General features: G+C 38.3%; 2 protein-coding genes across 2 annotated transcripts in view; one reads left to right on the top strand and one right to left on the bottom strand.

Moving 5' to 3' along the window:
• Nucleotides 1–19,889, top strand: part of UBAC2 (UBA domain containing 2) — a 168,416-nt gene that overhangs the window by 84,546 nt on the left and 63,981 nt on the right. The window lies entirely within an intron of this gene.
• On the bottom strand, nucleotides 154–14,624 carry LOC125638402 (G-protein coupled receptor 183). Its single transcript, XM_048854108.2, has 2 exons — nucleotides 14,549–14,624; nucleotides 154–5,439 (listed from the first exon to the last, which is right to left on the bottom strand). Exon 2 carries the CDS (start codon nucleotides 5,433–5,435, stop codon nucleotides 4,329–4,331), a length of 1,107 nt encoding a protein of 368 aa, XP_048710065.2. The 5' UTR covers nucleotides 5,436–5,439; nucleotides 14,549–14,624; the 3' UTR covers nucleotides 154–4,328.

Below are 19,889 nucleotides of genomic sequence, written 5' to 3' on the forward strand. Positions count from 1 at the left end.
ACCTTAGAGGAAAGTCCAAATGAAGATAGAATTTAGCAACCCCAGTTTAAATGAATTACAGTAATGTTTTTACCTGTAACAAAAAATAAGTCATTAACATTTGTAGAATTGCAATTTTGATCATTGGTAACTTGATTATATACTAAATCATGGTTAAGAGTAATTAAAGATGTCATTTATTACATTAATGAAGTGAATCATATAAAATATCTTATTATGCCAATACATACACATGGCTTCATTCTTTTCTCATTTATACTGGTATGAAACTAGAATTACTCCTGATTCTCACCAATGTGAGAGGAGTATCAGGATTTGAGTTTATTGGCATAATCAAGTTTTCACATAGCAACATGCAATGGAAATTACAGTGGAGGATGTATACGTCTCATAATATTAGTTCTTTTCTGCAGCATTTGATAAATTGACCAGAGTATATTGTTTTGCTTTGGAGACATAGCAAAGGTTAATATGATTACTCCTGCACTGGGTGATATCCTTCCTTTCAGGCCACATTGTGAATGTGATGGGCAAAGTCTTGTCTCCAACATACCACTTGGCAGACTCTATTTGATCACTTATCTTGTTCTTTGTCTATAGTGAAGCTGCTAGGAGAGGTCATGAGACATTGTCTCAACAGTCAGCAATATGCACATGACACCAGGCTCTGTTTTACTTGCATTGCTGATAGCAGTGTTACATAACTATTCTTGTGCCCGGCCAAGATTAGCAAGTGGATGAAGGCTGGCTGAAGCTAAACCAAATCAAGACAGAGATGATTTTGATGGAACGAGGGACGCCTTTTGAAGAGCTGGAAAACTGTAGCATCTTATGTTTTTGAAGGAGTCTGCCCTCAGATTACCAAATAGTTTTGTTCTCTGGGAATTCTCTTAGGCTCCTCATTCTTTCTGGACATGCACAGAGTTAAGTTTGCCATCTGTGGCTGGTAATAAGGCTTACACCCCTTGCTTTCTGTTACTGACCTGGCAAGTGATCCATGCCTTTGTAGCTTCTAGACTAGATTACTACAGCTCACTGTATTTAGGAATTAGTACACTACTGTTAAAGCTCTACCTGATCCAAAACACAGCACAGCCCACCTCAGCAGCAGTAGCTGCTAAGAACACATCACTATTGACTCCCCATAGGACATTAGGTACTTTTAAAGATGACAAATGTGATTTTAAGGCCCTCCAGGCGTTTAACTAAACCACTTAAAAGAGTGATGCCTCTTGCTAAGGAAACACAACTTCCCTTCAGAAAAGAAGAAACGACCAACAAATTGTTCTTGTGAGAGTGGGGAAACAGAGCTTTTTTGGCATCTGGCCCAAGACTAAGACCAGAGGAAGTAAGGATGATCAGACCTTATTGCCTTTATAATGAGTATGAAATTCACTCCTTTAGCTTTGCCTTTCCACAACATCAGCAGCACGTACGAAAAGAGGAAGAGGAGAAGCTCTTGCATGCACACACTAAAAAATATTCTTGCAACCCCTTTGGGGGGGAGGAGGAAAAATTCTCATCCACCTCTTGAGCTCTTTCTTATTTCTAGTTCGTTTGGGGGCATATTCAGATGTGTGGGTGGGTGCTAGAATAGAGAACACTGAAAGATTTTTCTCCCAATACATTATATTTCAATTTGATTTCAAGGTCTACAAATTGGGTGCTGCTTCTCATCTAAATCTAGTCTAAATTAGAACTAATTATAACCTTCTTTACATAATGCATTAAATTACTATGAGAGAAATCATTAAAACAAACAGTTGTTACTCACAGTAAAATGCCACCAGGAAATTAAGTTTAAAGTAGGTATTTTAATAGACCATGTAATTCAGCTCTAGGTCTTTATTTTACGGAAAGATGGTGTCTCATTAAATATTTGAGAAAATGTATTAAAATAAGGAAAAAAGAGTTAAGGGGCACATTATGTAAGACTTTTCTTAAATAAACTGTTATGTAATTGGACCAGTGCTGCAGTCCTTACTTACTCAAGGAAAACTAGCATTTTGACATGAAGTTAGTTGTTTAGTTTTAATATATATATAGTTAGATTTAAAAATAACAGAATGATAGATGTGAGAACATAGAGAAAAGAGGGAGTTAATATTTTAATACTAATTTGTGCTTTGATTTTATTTGTTAAAAAAACAGAGAGATACATAAGTGATTGCTTATATGGTGATATACTGTTTGTGTTCATGACATTTTACAGGCAAATATACAGAAATGTCTTGCTCTGAGGGTCTTCCAATCTAAAACTAGACCAAATGCATGCCATAAGAAGAAAGATAGACATTAATAGTATGGAATCTGTAGTGGTAAGGGGGTGTCACATGCCCAACAGGAATAAGATGTTACTAAACCCCATGTTTTCTTTTACAACATTAAACAGTTAAGTGTGATTTTGTGACAAGTTATTGCTGACTTACTACCATGTTAATAGCTACCATTAAACATCTTTTTAACTTTTTAATAAAAAGACAGGAAAAGAAGAAAAAACAGTGGAAGCATTTACAACTTAAACAATGAAGTCTTTCATTGTAACAGTTTTCCTTGTTCCATTTCCCTTCAGCTGTATAGTGTCTTTTATGGTTGGAAATCTCCAGTTGATAGTATTTAGATGGTATTAACTGCACTTTTTTGTGGGGAAATGAGCAAAAAGTTACTTTAGTTGATCCTGAGCTGCTGCTGCTGTGCAGTTCAAGTATGGTCCCGCTTCCTTTAAAGGAAAACACGGTGAACTCACATATAGGGGGAGATAAAGAATAGCAAAAATAGAAAATGTAGCTTCTTTATCTGGTGATGACTTTCAGTTGCAATCTCACTGTTGAGGAAACACAGACACAGCACATGGTCTTATTGCCACTCTGAGATCTGGCAATCTTTTACCAGTGTTGGGCTGTTCAAGGCATTGTTTTTAGCTTGCCTTTCTTGTTCACAGGCTCACAGCAGTGTTGCAAAGTTGTGTTGCCCAGCTAAGGCAGAGTCTTATTAGACAGAAGACGAGAAATAGAAAAAAAGGAGAAATAAGGTGGGAAAGAACATGACACATGAGGAAGGGTATGATGGCAGGAACCAAAGACTGGCATCCTAGCTGTTGTTCAGGAGTCAGCTAATTCTGGGGTGGGGAAGGTGAGGGCAGAGGTGAGCCCTAGGATAGTGGTCATAGGTGCTGGAACTAGGGGTGCTGAAGCACCCCCGGGCTTGAAGTGGTTTCCATTATATACAAGGTTTACAGTTTGGTTCAATGGCTCTCAGCACCCCCACTAGAAAAATTGTTCTAGCACCTCTGATAGTGATGTCATCTGTTCCCACTATGGCTTGGTCTTGTCAAGGCATGTTTCAGGTTCAGAACGATGAAGGCCGCATGGTGTTGTGGTGCAACCCAGAAGATGGTGTGGGCAGCAGCAACCATGATGGTGAAGCTTGCTCCATCTTCTGCTGTTCTCATATAGTAACCCTCCACATAAAGAGTGTCCAAGAAGAGGTGGTCACTCCTCCCATTAAAATGAACAAATTTAACACATTTCAACTATAAACATTTCTTCCCATTTCTAGAATCTTTTATCTTATTGTTATTGCAACCTGTGATTTTAGCAGGAACCTTGAAGACCCTTGGATAGTTGTGGGAAACAATGCTCTCTTTGTTCTTTAGATTTACTTACACATGCAAAATTTTACAAACTAACAGTGTCTTAACTCTTTTTCACTTGTATTCTCACAAAGTTATCCACAATAAATTTAGATAAGAAGTTCATGTTCCGAATACTGTAATCCAACCCTGCCTCCAAAAGGTTCTAAATTACACATTTATAATTATCCATGAAAAATATAAGTTTTATTTTACTTCAAAAGTTATTTCCTTTGTTTTATGTCTTTACCCTTGCCCTGTCAGTCCAGTGCACATAACACACCATATTGGTAATGAGTGCTTAAATTGGAGTCAGTAATATGTTTATCCCTTTTCAGATGTGTTGGTTTTCAGTCACTCTGAGCTATTAGCTTTTTTTAGTTTATTCCTTTCTCAGAGTACTAGTATATAGTGTGAATCAAGCTTTCCTAAAATCCAGGAATGGAAAGTTGCAGGACAATACTGAATGGTGGAAATCTCCTGGAAAACTCATGAAGCCAGGTCAAAGTGATTCAGCTTGGAAAATGCTAATTTTGAGTTTTCTTGCTTTCACATGACCATTTATTTTTTAGTCCAACATCACCTTTGATTTCCAAAATACTGTGAAACAATCTTACTTAATTTGCTGCGCAGGAAGCATAAACAGTATTTACTGAAGGCCCAGTAAACTTGCATTATTGGAATGTTTATTTTCAGTTTATAACTTTCCATTTGAAGGTTTTGAAAGTATAGTCATGTGTGTTTCTCTCATCTCACGTGAGCTTTCTTCATGAGCTGATCTGACGGCACTTGAAACTGATATACTAACTTGACGTTTCAGTATTTTCATTATCCTCCTCTTGTATCCTTTACATGCAAAGAAATAGATGAAAGGATCCATGCAGCAGTTAAAATTCATCAGAAACACAGTGTAATGGAGGGACTTCTGGAACGTCTGCTGTTCATTGCACAAAGGATTATATTGAAGCTTCTTGATCATGTGTTGGATAATAACAATGTGATAAGGAGTAAAACAGATGACAAACACAACAATTACAAAAATGATTGTGTTGATGGCCTTTTTGTTTATCCCTGATTTTTCAGTTAATGGGTTTTCCTTAGCAGTTTGAAAAAGTTTGCAACTAATTTGAGAATAACAAAATAGTATAATTTCAAGGGGAATGATGTACCCTATTAAACAGGCAGCAAGAAGTATCCACGGTAGATGTTGAATTTTTTCAAAGTTTGGATATTCCATACATGTAGTCCTTCCTCTCTCCTCATTTGACATGGACTGTATGAGCAATGGAAGTGTTTGGCTAAATACAAGAAACCAGACAAATATACAAATATACTTGGCATGTTTAATTCTTCTGATTTTGTTGTATCGAAAAGGGTGGACTACGGCAAAAAACCTGTCAATACTCAAGCAAGTCATAAAGTTTACACCTGCATATGTGTTGATATAAAATATGAGAGCAGTTAGTCTGCAAAGTGTTTCTCCAAATGGCCAATGAAATCCTAGTGCATAGTATGCTATTCGTGTAGGCAAGGCAGTAGTAAAAAGAATGTCTGAGAGGACAAGATTTATGGAATAGAGGGTAGTAGAGTTGATTTTTTTTCTGTTTTTAAAAATGACAACGAGGGCAAGTCCATTTCCAAGCACACCAAGAATTAAAATAAAGCTGTAAAACACAGGCAGTAAGATCCTTGCTGTATTTTGATGTTCATACAGGTCGCAGGTGGAGTTGTTTGTCTGAGGAGTTGTGAAAGCTATCGTGACAGTGACCATTTTCACAACTGGTGTTTCCGTAGGAAATGCCATAGCTCTACAAAAAAAACAAAAGGGAACATTTTGTAATAAATATAAACCAACTTCTTCCCCCTAGCAGCAGCCAACTGATCTTGCAGCAGGCCAACATTGTAAAACCTGAAACGAAACTTGCTTATGTGAAATCGTTTTTTTTAAAGGTGGTTTAAAAAAAGTTCAGCTCTCTTGCTTTGATAAAAGAAAACAAAACCATGCAGAAAGCAAAACTTGGATGAATTGGGGAATTCCTGGGTTTGAAGAATATCATTTTCTAGAAAATAAATGTTTGAGGTTAGAGAGAGAACTTTTAAAGAAGCCTGGGGGAGAAAAGCAGCCCTCAGTTTTGTTTAAAAGTAAAATGACACATAATCATGTGAAGTCACCAAAGGTCAGATAACTACAGAAACCTTTAAAAAGTTGTTTCTGTGAATTTCAGGGAGTTTTTATTTGTTTTTTTGTTTCTTTTTAATTTGCTAAGAGGTTCTGGCAGTGATATGAAATTTGTGACTTATATTAACATGTAACGAGAACTTAATTTATAGAGACCACGCTTTTACAACGTTAGTATTGCCTATAACAATTGAACTGAAACCTTCCAAACCTTCTTCAGTGGTTCTTGGAACAGACATGTAATCTAGTTATAATATATCATACTTGTTGACTAAATGGCAATACAGCAAATTCAGAATAGCTTTAAATATATTATTAAAAATATGAGAGGAGAGGATTGATCTAGCAGGCCTTTGCGACTCCAAGTCTGCAACTCTTGGGTTTTGGGGCCTGTAAATATAAAAGCTAATGTAATAGAATCATAGAAATTAGATATGGAAAAGACCTATAACATCATTCAGTTCATCTCCTTGTGATTGCAGAATGTGCACTATGATGCTTTTCTAGTGCTTTGTTTAGTCTAATTGTAAATGCCCTAAGTGATGGGGCTTCCACCATTTCTCTCTGAGAGACTGTTCCACAAGAATTTTCTCTTGCCATGCAGACTAAATTTTCTTAAGGTTTTCTTGTTCCACCTAACCACACCTAAGTGAACCACACAAAATAATTCCTCTCCCTCCTTGGTACCACTACCCTTAAAATATGTGTGTTCTTTTGCTATGTTCTTCCTTAGTTGTTGCTTAGTGAAATTATGCATAACATTTTAGCTCAGTTTTTTAAAGCAGATTTCATTGTGTAAACACTAGAAGATTGGTTTACATTTTTGAGGCTGCTAGTGAGATTTAAAAAACAAAACAACTCTAATTTAATGAAGCCACCTTTATGTGAACATGCCTTACTCGTTACTCATGGGTGATCTGATTATTATAACTCATTTCTTTCCTCTCCTTTCCCCCTTTTTGTCAGTCTGTCATGCTTGAATTTAGTTTAAAAGTGCTTCAAGAATGGTGCCTGTCTCCATTTCCATGAAAGTGCATAGCACACTTTTCTCAGTGTAATTAATAATAATAATAGAAGGGTTTGCAAGTTAGTCTTTAAGACTACAGCTTCCTTCACACTTTCTTTGTAGCCACTCAAGGCTGGCTGTTGGGGCCTACGAATGCCTTGGCCACAGGATATAATTGATTTATGCGGGGTAGTGTTGCTGGCGGTGTTAGAACTTTCACGAGCGCTGTTCTGGATGGTTTCCAATAACTGAGACAGCTCTTTTGTTGAGGAGACAGCTCTTTTGTTGAGAAGCCAGTGTGACCTCGTGGGGCTGAATGTTCAAGACTGAGAAACCATTCCCAGAGAGTAGTTATCAGTGATTCACCGTCAAGCTGGAAGGGCATATCGAGTGGGGTCCCACAGGGATTGGTCCTGGGTCCAGTACGGTTCAATATTTTCATTAGTGATGTAGATAATGGCATAGAGAGTACACTTACAAAGTTTGTGAATGATACCAAGCTGGGAGGGGTTGCAAGTGCTTTGGAGGTATTGTGTGTCCCCTTTGAGGTATTATTCAGTAGACAACATTTAAAAACAATTTCAGACTTCTGTGTCTGAATAAATACATTATATAGAAAATATCAGAACACATTTCTAAAATGTTCCAGATTATTAATTTTACAATGTACCGTTTCCTTCCAGTAAGATGCAGAAGAATTAAAAGATTGATATTCTTCACTCTGACTCTTCGATCAGAATGCCCTATTTATTTCAAGTTGGTCACAATTCAGTTTACTTATAGTATATACTGGATCATAGTATTAGTCTGGTCACTGAGTCCTGGCTTGATTATCAGCAGTTTATACAGTTCTCCATAAAAAATAAATCTGTAGATGTGTGGATCACATATTTCAGATCTTAAATTAAGCTATAAACATCTCCATATAGTGCCTAATGTCAGGGTAGTTATATTAAGCTAGATCATCTTGGAGAGAGACTCTTCCAGGTAATATATCATCTCTGTAGTTGTACTATTACAGAAGACTGAGAGAGAAAGAATGGTCAGACAACTGGTACTCATAAATATTACTGGTAAGCAGTGGCAGCTGTTTCTTGAAGATTCATCATAAAATATGTGCCGGATATCAGAGATCAGAATACTTAATTCTGGGTTGGAATTAAAATCTGAAATGGATTTTTATATCTTGGTTAAGACACTTGGCTACAGCTTTTCTGGGGTTTAGTTTGCCCTGTTTGAGCCTAGGGATTACTGAGCTTTTTCAAGTGATAAACTTGAAGTAACAGCTTCTTCATGCTTTCAGTGGAGAGCCTAATTTGAATTTGTGTAAGTAAGCTTCAGTACTTTGAATAGGAAAACCTGGTGTAAAGTAATGTCCATTATTTAGTGTTCATGAAAGCAAACTTACATTAGTTGTTGATTATGAAAAAGCACTTGCTAAGAATTGCTGTATAATTATATTTCTGACTTTAATTTTATTTGAATTGGTTATGGATCATCCAGAGCATTTTGGCATGGTGTGAGTGGTCATTTAATAATTCATTTATCTTCATGAGGATTGTTCTGATTTCCTTTTCTACTTTTTCTCTCCTCTCTTGATGAAATCTATCCAATCTCCTGGGGGCTTCTAAAAGCATTTAAATACAGGAAACTGGTGTTTCTTATTTCCATCTCTTGTATTTGATCTTTTCTGGCCACACCTTCATCATCCCATTATGGTACCCCTCTTCCACCCAGCTCTCCCTCAAGTGACTAGATGTTACCCACTCCAAAAGAATATATAAAATCCTTAACTTATGATAATCAAGCACATTGCAGTATGGCAACAAACTAAAACATATTCACGGAATAATTGTGTCTTACTTTTTATTCTTGAGGAATTGTGGGATTTGTACTCTTGATGTAAAAATCAAAAATGAACAGTCTGGCCTAGAACTAATCTATAAATATTTCTAATATACAGAGTACATACTATACAAATACATATAACTGCAATATAGAAAAAATAGTTTTTTCCTAGTGAAAAATACTGTCTTTTTCTAAAAGGAGTACTTGTGGCACCTTAGAGACTAACCAATTTATTTGAGCATAAGCTTTCGTGAACTACAGCTCACTTCATCGGATGCATACTGTGGAAAATACAGAAGATGTTTTTATACACACAAACTGTGAAAAAATGGGTGTTTATCACTACAAAAGGTTTTCTCTCCCCCCCCCCCCTCCTGCTGGTAATAGCTTATCTAAAGTGATCACTCTCCTTACAATGTGTGTGATAATCAAGGTGGGCCATTTCCAGCACAAATCCAGGATTTAACAAGAACGTCTGAGGAACGGGGGGGGGGGGGGGGGGGGTTAGGAAAAAACAAGGGGAAATAGATGACAAATCAGATGTCAAGAATTATAGCATTCATAAACCAGTCAGAGAACACTTCAATCTCTCTGGTCATGCGATTACAGACATGAAAGTTGCGATATTACAACAGAAAAACTTCAAAACCAGACTCCAGCGAGAGACTGCTGCTTTGGAATTCATTTGCAAATTGGATACAATTAACTTAGACTTGAATAGAGACTGGGAGTGGCTAAGTTATTATGCAAGATAACCTATTTCCCCTTGTTTTTTCCTACGCGCCCTTCCCCCACCCCCCGTTCCTCAGATGTTCTTGTTAAACCCTGGATTTGTGCTGGAAATGGCCCACCTTGATTATCATACACATTGTAAGGAGAGTGATCACTTTAGATAAGCTATTACCAGCAGGAGAGTGGGGTGGGGGGAGAGAAAACCTTTTGTAGTGATAAACACCCATTTTTTCATGGTTTGTGTGTATAAAAACATCTGTATTTTCCACAGTATGCATCCAATGAAGTGAGCTGTAGCTCACGAAAGCTTATGCTCAAATAAATTGGTTAGTCTCTAAGGTGCCACAAGTACTCCTTTTCTTTTTGCAAATACAGACTAACACGGCTGTTACTCTGAAACCTGTTTTTTTCTAAGCAAGAATAGACTTTCATAAATTGTATCTGTAGCCTTTATTAAAATAAAAATTGAAATATAAATGTGACTTCTGCTGCTATGTTACAGTTTAATATTACTTGCATTCTTATGCTGAACTGAAGCTGTTAGTAGTCTGTTATTGCTCAGATATCAGGCTGATGGGCCTGGTATAAAAACACAGATGTACAGAGAGAGAATCTTGGCTGGATTGGTCTTGCCTTTTCTTGGTAACACTGGACTGGCAACCATTAAAGGGAAACTTACTTCCTAGAGGAAGGTGTCAAGAGTATTATTAATTAGTCCAAGAGTGGTCTTTCCCTGTTCCTTGATATCCAGGCTGCCCTGTGTTTGTTTCTTGGCAGTAATCATTATTGCATAGCTCATTATGTGACTAGAGTACATGACTCCTTCTCTCAAACCTCTGTCACAATCCACTAGGTGGTAGAAAAGGGCAGTAGTGTTCTACGTGTTCTTGCCTGACTAAAAGTGGAGCAGATCACTTCTTCAGTGTTCCAAGCCTCAGCCTAATTAAGCAGCGACTTGACTCCCACATAGGCTGCCCAGATAGCAAGTATGAAAAATTGGGATAGAGTATGGGGGGGTAATAGGAGCCTATATAAGAAAAAGCCCCAAATATCGGGACTGTCCCTATAAAATTGGGACATCTGGTCACCCTACTCCCACACCTTGGTATGATTGCATTGTGCTCCCACTGAGCCATTGGTTCAATTCAGCATTGTGCGCTGAATTGGTGATTTACCCCAGTGACTTTGTCTGTCATGAATCACGATGTGTCTTTTTAAGCAATCTCCAAAAACTGCTACTGGAATGATTTTATTTAATTATATTGTTAAACCAAATGACCCCCCTCATGTCACCTATGTTGAAATAGTCCTTCCGTCTGGTTAATTTTTTAAGAAAATAATAGAGATGAACTGTGGTTTCACAAACTGTGTTGTACCTTAGAAAGATGTATCAAGAAAACGGTATCATAGAATTTCAGCAAACACTTTGATGCCTTTGGCATATCAATGGTTTGCTTCCTTGCTCTGCATATTAGGCTGATAAATGTGAATAGAACTTTAATTGTTTGTTAGTGTTACACCTGCATGAATTGTCAATTCTCAATTTTTTATCGTGCTTTTCTCGTCAAGTTAATTTAATGTAGAGGTTTGAAAAACATAACTATTAAGTTAGCACTTTAGAACACACAGTCACAATTCCTAGAATACAAAATGGATATTTCATGCTACTGGAAGTCATTCTTTTTCTAGTGTAGTGAAGAAAGTTATAGTGATATGGTCGTTTTGTCTTTATAATTTTTATTGTTTGGAGGAGAACAAACGTTGTAAGAGTGGAAAGGCAATTGTTATTTACTCTCTATATAAGACTGGTTTATTTACTTTAATATGGCTCACGTGATATTTCTTTAACAAAAAGGTAAGGAATAATAATAATTTATTTTATAATTGGTTAAAAAGAGAATAGAAGGAGGAAGGGAGAGAGTCCAGCCACCAAATTCTCTGCTGGCTTGACTCCAATGATCTGTGGTTTGAGATTTGTCGGGAGACCTTTTTCAGATTGGAGCAAAATTAGACACTGTAGTGATGTGGGATTTTTGTTTGTTTTTTGTTTTAATTAGTGTATTGCTCTTATCCTTATGAAAATTTCCTAATTTGCCTGCTTCTTGCAAGGGTGACCTGCAAGAAAAGATGAGAGAAAAGTTTTGGGATCTGGGGGCGGGTCTTAGCACTATATTGAAGACAGAGAAGAAATAGTATGAAAGGTTTGAGTATATTTATTTAACCTTTGTCAACATGATGGATTTCTTTTCTTCCTTCCTTCCCTGACCTAGGCAGAGGGACTCACTCACACCCCATTTTAGCCTCGGACATCTTTTTTTGATCAGCCATTTTTGCTAATCAAAATATATTAGTTTTAACGAAATTATGAATGTTAGAAAATTGCATGCTAAATGAGTGCAAGATAATGTTTTAGGAGAGAGATTGGTGTGCATCAGCAGCTTGGAAAATGTGTGAGGTTTCAAAACAGATTGAGGGGGCTGCAGGAAGGCTTGCCCTAGACCATTCTGCCTCTTTCCAACACCTCAGCCTTCTTATGCAGTGTTTTTAATATATCTTATTGATTTCAAATTTCTCAGGGCTGTTGAGCTGTGCCCAAAATACAGTGGTATGTCTAGATCCAGTGAAATCTGAACTCTATGACTGAGGAGTGGATGCCTAAGTTGCTGCCTGGGCATGGTAAACAGGTCCATAGCCACGGTGTTTCTGTAGGAAATTTATCATATTTATTTCCTGGGGAGATTTTAACTGTACATTGGATAATGTTTTATGACAGTAGTCTTTTGCATTCTAAAGTAATAGAAACTTCAATTAAATTTGTGTAAACAAAAGGGGAAGAACAGAAGTACTGCTTGTTCAACAAGCTAATGAAGGTGCAGTAGGACGTCTAATGTCTACTGCCTAGTTATTGGTCATGTACCATTCCACTTTTATATTTAGAAATAAAATCCAAATCTTAGCTTATTTTTTTTGTTCTCTAAAATAAATATTTAAGATTTGTCTGCCCAGCATTCATTTGCCACTCGAGTGATAAATGAGTGATGGACAAAAAACATGTTGGAAAGGAAACAAATTTCATTTCAGCTTCCAAAGGTAACTTTTAAACCACTGGTTTCAGAGTAGCAGCCGTGAGCTGTAGCTCACGAAAGCTTATGCTCAAATAAATTTGTTAGTCTCTAAGGTGCCACAAGTATTCTTTTTAAACCACTAGTGCATAAAAGATTTGAATAAGTCTGAAACGTCCTGGCATTGTCAGGAGAGGGGAGAGAAAGCATGAGTGTGTGTGTGTGTAAGGGAGAGAGAGCACAAGCCCAAGTGGTTTCTCATACACACATCCCATTTTGTTGTTGCAGGAAAGATGCCTGTAGTAATGGGGACAGTGGGCATTAAAGGTATAGGAAAGGAACTTATCTGTTGCATAGTGTAACAGAGGTTCCCAAACTGGTGGATCGTTTGCTGGTCCACAAAGAGCTAGCTGGTTACATGGTGCTAGCACTCCTTGTTTTCATTGATTATATTGGATTAAGACAGCTTTGAAAATATATTAAATACTTCTGTAATATTACTTTTGCATGTAAACAAGTGCTGTAGTTTTCATAGTGATGCTCTGTGATTGTGAACAAGGGGAGAAGAGTGTGTGTGGTCTGGCTGAATGGGAGAGGAGGTGTCCACTTAATGAATTTCTCTCTCTGCATGTGGTCTTTGTGGGTTATGAAAAATGTGAGAGTCCTCTGGTGTAACATCTATAGTTGTTAGCATGATTTAGTGCATAGACCAAGCTGATGTTGAGACAACTAAACTCCTTTCACTTACTTGCTTAAAATTTTTAAACTGAATAAGGAAAGAACCAAACAACGTAGCAGTGGGAAAACTCTGAACCATTTAAAATAACACTCCTAAAATCAAGTAACATTTCAAATGGCAACTTGTGCTTTAGCACTGAAAGCACTCTCCCTTATAATAAATACATTATTGATGTGTAATCTGTCCTGGTGCAGTCTCTGTTTAATCTGTTTTATTTATTAAAAGCTACATAACTGTAGTGACTGGCTGTTAAAGAACAATTATCGAGAAGCTTACAGTCTCTCTGTTCAGAGGGAGCTGATTCAAGTGCTAGCAATATGAACTGTTGGGTTAATGATCCATATAGCTACCAAAGCTCACCTTTTCTGATCTTTTTGCTGTCCATGTGCTCAAAGATTTGTGGGTTGTCTTTATTTTGTTTGAAAAGTTAAATGAGAATTAAGAGTTGCTTAATTTGAAAAGCTTTATTTTTTTTATGTTCCACTGCAATATAAAACGTTATCAGTCTATTTAAGTAGGGGATATTTTTAAAAATCCAATAGCCAGTAACATTGCATTAACTTCAGCATATAAAGATATTTTGGCGCAAAAAGTTTAAGTAATTGCATTTTGGAAAAAGGAGTAATTATACAGAAAAAAGCTTTGAAAGACAATATGTCAAAAGATGGAGAAATTCTTACATGCACCCTGGCAAATTATCATTGCTATATTGTTTTTACATATGAGTAGAGTTGTGATTGAGAAGCAGTTGGGCTGAGAATAGCCTAAAGACTGTTTCATAGCATGGAAATATGTGATACTACAAGCTATCTGCTGCCACAGTACAAGTGTGCTTTCAGAAACTCTCAAACTATTAAAGTATCTGACAGGTTCATTGAGTGATTTATGCAGAGAGAGAGAGAGAGATTGACTTAGAAATATGAAGTCTTTGTTTGACACATAGAAATAATTACTGAAAATATTTTCTTCCACATTAGTCTCTACATTGGTATGGTTTAAATTACATTATTTCGCAAAAACTGTCAATCCTAATGCTGCAGTCAACTTTTGCATTTGTTTTTCAAAAGGCTATATTATAAATAAAACATTTTAATTCAACCTGTTTATCGCTGGACCCAAAGATGAATTAGCACCTGGATTAAAAATAATAACAGTCTCTCTATTGTAACTTGCCTGAATACACTGTCTTAGTGGCATAAAATTTCTCCTGTTGACATTTCTCTCTCCCACCCAGAAAGAATATATCCATTCAGCCACATGAAAAAATTCAGTCCAACACAAGAATACATTAACTTCCTGGAACTGTTTGTTGTTTTTCAATTAAAACAGCAAATTATTTTTCAGTACTTACATATCAGTGGCTTTTTAGATCCTCTGTGCAGCAATTGTATATGGCAGTGTAGTTTAACTATGAACGTTTCCTCTTTGCTTATTGTTTTTAAGAGTGATTACGTGGGACTGTCCTTTTATGGAGTGGTGATATTTTTCCCCCCCTTGTGCTTGAATTATTTTTTCTGTACTCTGAGGTTGATTCGCTACCTGAGTTTTTAAAGGAAGTGAAAAAACCTATCTATTTGAGGTGTCTTTCTGCTTCTTTTTAAATTAATCTATTCAGAAAAGAGTAACTAGAAACAAAAAGCCCCTAGAAGTTATGTATCACTAACTTCCATAGAAGGGACTTTACCAAGATTTTTGCGTAGTTGAATCTTTAACCAACTAAAAATTCCAGAAAGAAAAACTTTTCATGTTACTTTCAAAAGAATGAATGCATCTTAAATTTGTGTGTGGCAAAGAGCTCTGTACTTAAGAATCAGTGCTTATTTAAAAATGTTTTGCAAATTATTCAACTAAATGACATGGTGATAGGTACTATATAAAAATAGTACTCTCAGTGGTACATGTCCATAGTATCAGTGCTTCGATATCATAGCAGATTTTAGAAAGATATTCTTTGAAACTGTCTATAGTAGAGTAGACAAGGTGGGTGAGGAAATAGCCTTTATTGGGGGCCAACTTCTGTTGGTGAAAAACACAAGCTTTTGAGCTACACAGAGCTCTTCTTAAGGTGTATCTTGAAAACTTCTCTCATCAACAGAAGTTGGTCCAGTAAAAGATATTACTCACCCACCTTGTCTCTCTAATATCCTGGGACTGACACGGCTACAACACTGCATGTAGTAGAGCAGTGGTTTTCAAACTTTTTTTTCTGGTGACCCAGTTGAAGAAAGTTGTCGATGCCTGCGACCCAAAGGAGCTGGGGATGAGGGGTTTGGGAGGAGCTCAGGACTGGGGCAGAGGGTTAGGGCATGGGGTTGAGGGCTGTGGGGTGGGGCCAGGAATGAGGGGTTCAGGATGTGGGAGGGGGCTCTGGGCTGGGGCCGGGGGTTGGGGTGCAGAAGGGGGTCAGGTCTCTGGGCTGGGGCCAGGGATGAGAGGTTTGTGGTGCAGGAAGGGGCTCTGGCTTTTGGGGGGCTCAGGGCTGGGGCAGAAGATTGGGGCATAGGCTTGGGCTTATCTCAGATGGCTCCCGCTCAGTGGCACAGCGGGGGTGCTAAGGCAGGCTTCCTGCCTGTCTTGGCATCGTGGACCACGCTGCACCCCAGAAGTGGCAAGCAGCAGGTCCGGCTCCTAGGTGGAGGTACACAAGTGACTCCACATGGCTCTCGCCTGCAGGAACTTCCCCCCTCCCTCCCCAGCTCCCACTGGCCAGGAGCCAGTGCTCGGGGTAGGGGCAGCGTGTGGAGCCCTGTGGCTCCCTTGTCTAGGAGCCGGACTTGCTGCTGGCTGCTTCCGGGGCGCAGCGTGGCGTCGGAACAGGTAAGGACTAACCTGCCTTAGCCTGGTAGCACCGTCGATGGGACTTTTGATGGCCCGGTCGGCGGTGCTGACCAGAGCCGCCGCGACCCAGTGCCTTACATTCTGCGACCTAGTACTGGGTTATGACCTGCAGTTTGATAACCACTGTAGTAAACATTCTAGTCATTCTAGGGACTGTGCCTTCTCATTAAGTTTGCAAATAATAAATAACACAGGTATAAGATACACATGTGAAAAGTGCCACAAATTAAATAATTGTAAAAAATTAAAACTGATCCCAAAAAATTGGCTTTATTGGAACGCATTAGGAGGCATGAAAGGAAAGGTGTTTCAGACTTTTAAGGTAAGCTATTGTCAGCTTTGTTTGTCAGCTTTGTCTGGGTAAACAGTTTTTTTTTTTTTTCCAAATAGTTAAATCGTCTACTTGCTAACAAAGTTATTGAGATCAATGAGAGATGGAAAATCCTGTCACTTGCTTTTACGACGGATCTAGAATTACCTGGGATTTCCCCCAGAAACTCCTACTGATCAGTTCTGCAAAAACTGGTCTGTGTTTAGTGGTCTGGTTTAGTGACCTGTTTTTAAAATCTGAGTGAGTAGGCATAGTTAGGAAGTAGATTACTAAAAGGTCTGATCCTTTAAGATACTGAATGCCTCCTCAGTGATGCTGAGCCCCCTCAGATCCATGGAGCTGAGTAGTTGGTTAGGCCTTTCAGCACCTCATTAGATAAGGCCCTTGTGGTGTATTTCGGTTCCAGCACCAGATTCAGAAGAGCTTTGGAGTAATGTATCTTTTTTTAATTTGTGAGGGTGGGGGAAGGGCAGGGATGGAGGAGTTAAGCTGCATCTTTACATGCTTTACCATAGAATAGAATTCATTTCTATGAGGAATTGAGAGAGAAACTGTTTAAATTACACAAATTACACGTGACTAGACAGAGCAATACCTCCACTCTATCTGTGCCCAGCAGTAAAAATACTTAGTATGCCACCAGAAATGTATAAATATGGGTGTGATACTTGAGCTGACTGTCTTTTTGTCCTGTGTTTGTACAGCTTCTTAGCACAGTGGGTCCCAGTGCATGATAAATAATAATATAAAAAGAATTGGAATATTAACTATCGTCCTTTTCAAGGTTGCTTTTGCCATTGAAAATGTCACCAGCCCTTTCTCACACCTGATCTGATCCCATCATGCATATCTTTGATAAATTAGATTACTAGAATGCACTTTCTTGGGCCGCACAGAAAGCTTATCCAGGGTCCCCCCAGCTAAGATGATGTGACAGTATGGTAATTGTTGTAGTGGAGGGACACTGCTGGAGTTCTTCACTACTTGGTTTCTGTTATTATGCCACTCCTGTCACTGGAGTATCTGACTGCCAGTTCCAGAGTTAGGACATTGAAACAAGAAAGTGAAAGTCAGTCAAATAGGGTTTCATCTCCATTTGTACGTATAAGTATCATAGACCTGGTCAAGCACCCTTTTGTGGCCATTCACTAAGCTGCTGTGAGGAAATTCAACCGCTGGATCCAGTGTGCTTTAAGCCTCTGGAGTCTGAACCAAGTCTGGTCACTCCCCCTGTCCTGGGGACTCTAGGCACACTCTTAGGGTGCAGATTCTCCTGAAAACTGAAACCTTGCAGTCCAGTTGCCTAGCTCCTGTCGCTAGTGCTGACCCATGAGGCTCTCCCTGTGCTCAGACATCCTCTCCCAGAACTCCAGCTATGTGGATGTTCTGAATCCACAGGTTAAGTCTTGAAAGGGGCAGGTGATGGGTGTAATATATAGTGCACAAACCACCATTGCTCTTTAATAGCACGAGAAAAAACACAGATCTATACAAAAATAAACCCTACACATGTTCCCTGTCTCATCTTCCTCACCACTCTAGAGCATTCAGAAGATGGTCCCAATTTAATGAACTTCTGTATTGACAGCCCTGTACCACTACCACTTGGAATTTCTGTCCAACCTGGAGGTATAGACACAACGGAGAAGGCAGCCAGGTCCCAGTTTGCAGTCTGATAAAGACGCATACAGAGAGCTCAGACGGAATTCGTAAGCTGTACAGACAATTCCCAAATCATCATTGTAGGTTGCTTGTTTGTTTGGGTGGTTTTGTATGTAGGAGGGTTGCATGTAAGCTAGTGTGTTTATGTTCTTCGGGAATGCAAGATCTAAGAAATATACTTTGTATTTTGAGCAGTTTTGGTACTTCTGTCTATCTACTGACTTATAAAGGCCTCATTATTTTAATATTTGAGCACCTCACAGGTATTAGTGAATTTGTCCTCACAGTGCCTCTGTGAGGTAGGCAAGTATCATTATTACCCTTTTGCAGAAAGAACTGAGGCACAGAGCTATGAAGTGATTTGCCAACACAGGGAGTTTGTGGCAGAGACAGGAATAGAACCTAGGTCTCCTGAGTCCTAGTCTAGGGCCATAACTTTAAGGCAATCCTTCCTCCCAAGATCAGGTCCTCTCCTTTGAGGAAGAGTTATATAGTCAGGGGCCAGCTCCCAGGTGATTCCTATCTTGTGTATAGGTGAGCTTCACTCTTCTGGGAACAGTTCCATTAGCCTGAGGATCCCAGTGGGTGAGCTAGTCTTTAGGTTTTCTGGATTCTATTTAGCATTTTCAGAGTAAGGACTGACCCCTTAAGCTTAACCTTGTGCTCTGTGGGTAGCCAGCAGACAGCGGAGCATTGAGGTGATTTGCTCTTGGTAACTTGTGTTACTTAGGAGGCGTAGTGTTGCATTTTGCATTAACTGCAGTTTTCTCAGGGCTCTTGCTCTCAAGCCCAAATAAATTTAATTGGCATGAATGTTTTAGCTTATGTTTCTGCATGGCACTCTGTAGACAGTACGTACTAAAGAAAAATGTGTAGTAGTTAGTAATAGCAGTAGTATAATGGGTTATTCCAAGTGAAATCACTTAAGAGTTATTTCTGCAAACTTTACTCCCACAAAACTTCCATTAACTATAGTGGAGATTTTTGCAGAAGTTCCTCTGCATGATCAGCTCCCTAATCTTTACTTTATTGGTTGTAAAACCAGATCTCTCTCTTCCCAAACTTTGCACTGACGTTTGCTAATTTAAAAGTATTTGATTTTCAACTGTTTAATTTTTTTTTAAATTTTGAGTATTATCCTTTTCTTCAAGAGAAAAGGACAAGTAGGAGTGCCTGACTGATCTTTTCTCTATCAGCCCATAGTTTATACACCTCTGCATTACAGAATATCCTCAGTTTTGTTTCCCTGTGTTCCATACAAAATAGGTCGAGTCACTTTAAACTTTTAGGCTATGAAAACCCTCCTTTCCATTTTTTTAAATATATAACACAAATAACATAACATGTATAACATATTGCTTTTCTCTAAACCTTTGCTATGTTTGTTTTGCAATGAGGGTATCAAAATTGAATGTATTTGTCTAAATGATGACCATGTAAATGTAGGGTATTGGGTTACAAATGTAGAGCATTGAATGTACTTGTCTAAGTGATGACTGTGTAAATGCACAGCGTTGTAGGTCTATGGGCTGGATATGTTATCCGTGAGGCATGTTCGAAGTTTATTCTGTTCATATTCATATTCTAAGCTTTCACTTTTTTGAAAATGTAAGTTTCTAACCCTCATGGCTGCAAAGGTAATGTTCCAAATCTGAACAGAACATAAACTCAGTTTGTAGATAGTCTGAAATTTTGGCTCTGAGAAATTGTCACAACCACTCTCCCACCCTCCCCGTAAATTACCAATTTATCTGATTGTGGTATTGACTCTAAATCCTAATAATTACACCTGAAAGGTCAGCATAAATTTTATAGCTGATCATTTTGTAGATAGAATGGGGAAAGGGCTGAGAAGGAATCC

This window comes from Caretta caretta, chromosome 1, assembly GCF_965140235.1.
Source record: "Caretta caretta isolate rCarCar2 chromosome 1, rCarCar1.hap1, whole genome shotgun sequence".
Classification (NCBI taxonomy): domain Eukaryota; kingdom Metazoa; phylum Chordata; order Testudines; family Cheloniidae; genus Caretta; species Caretta caretta.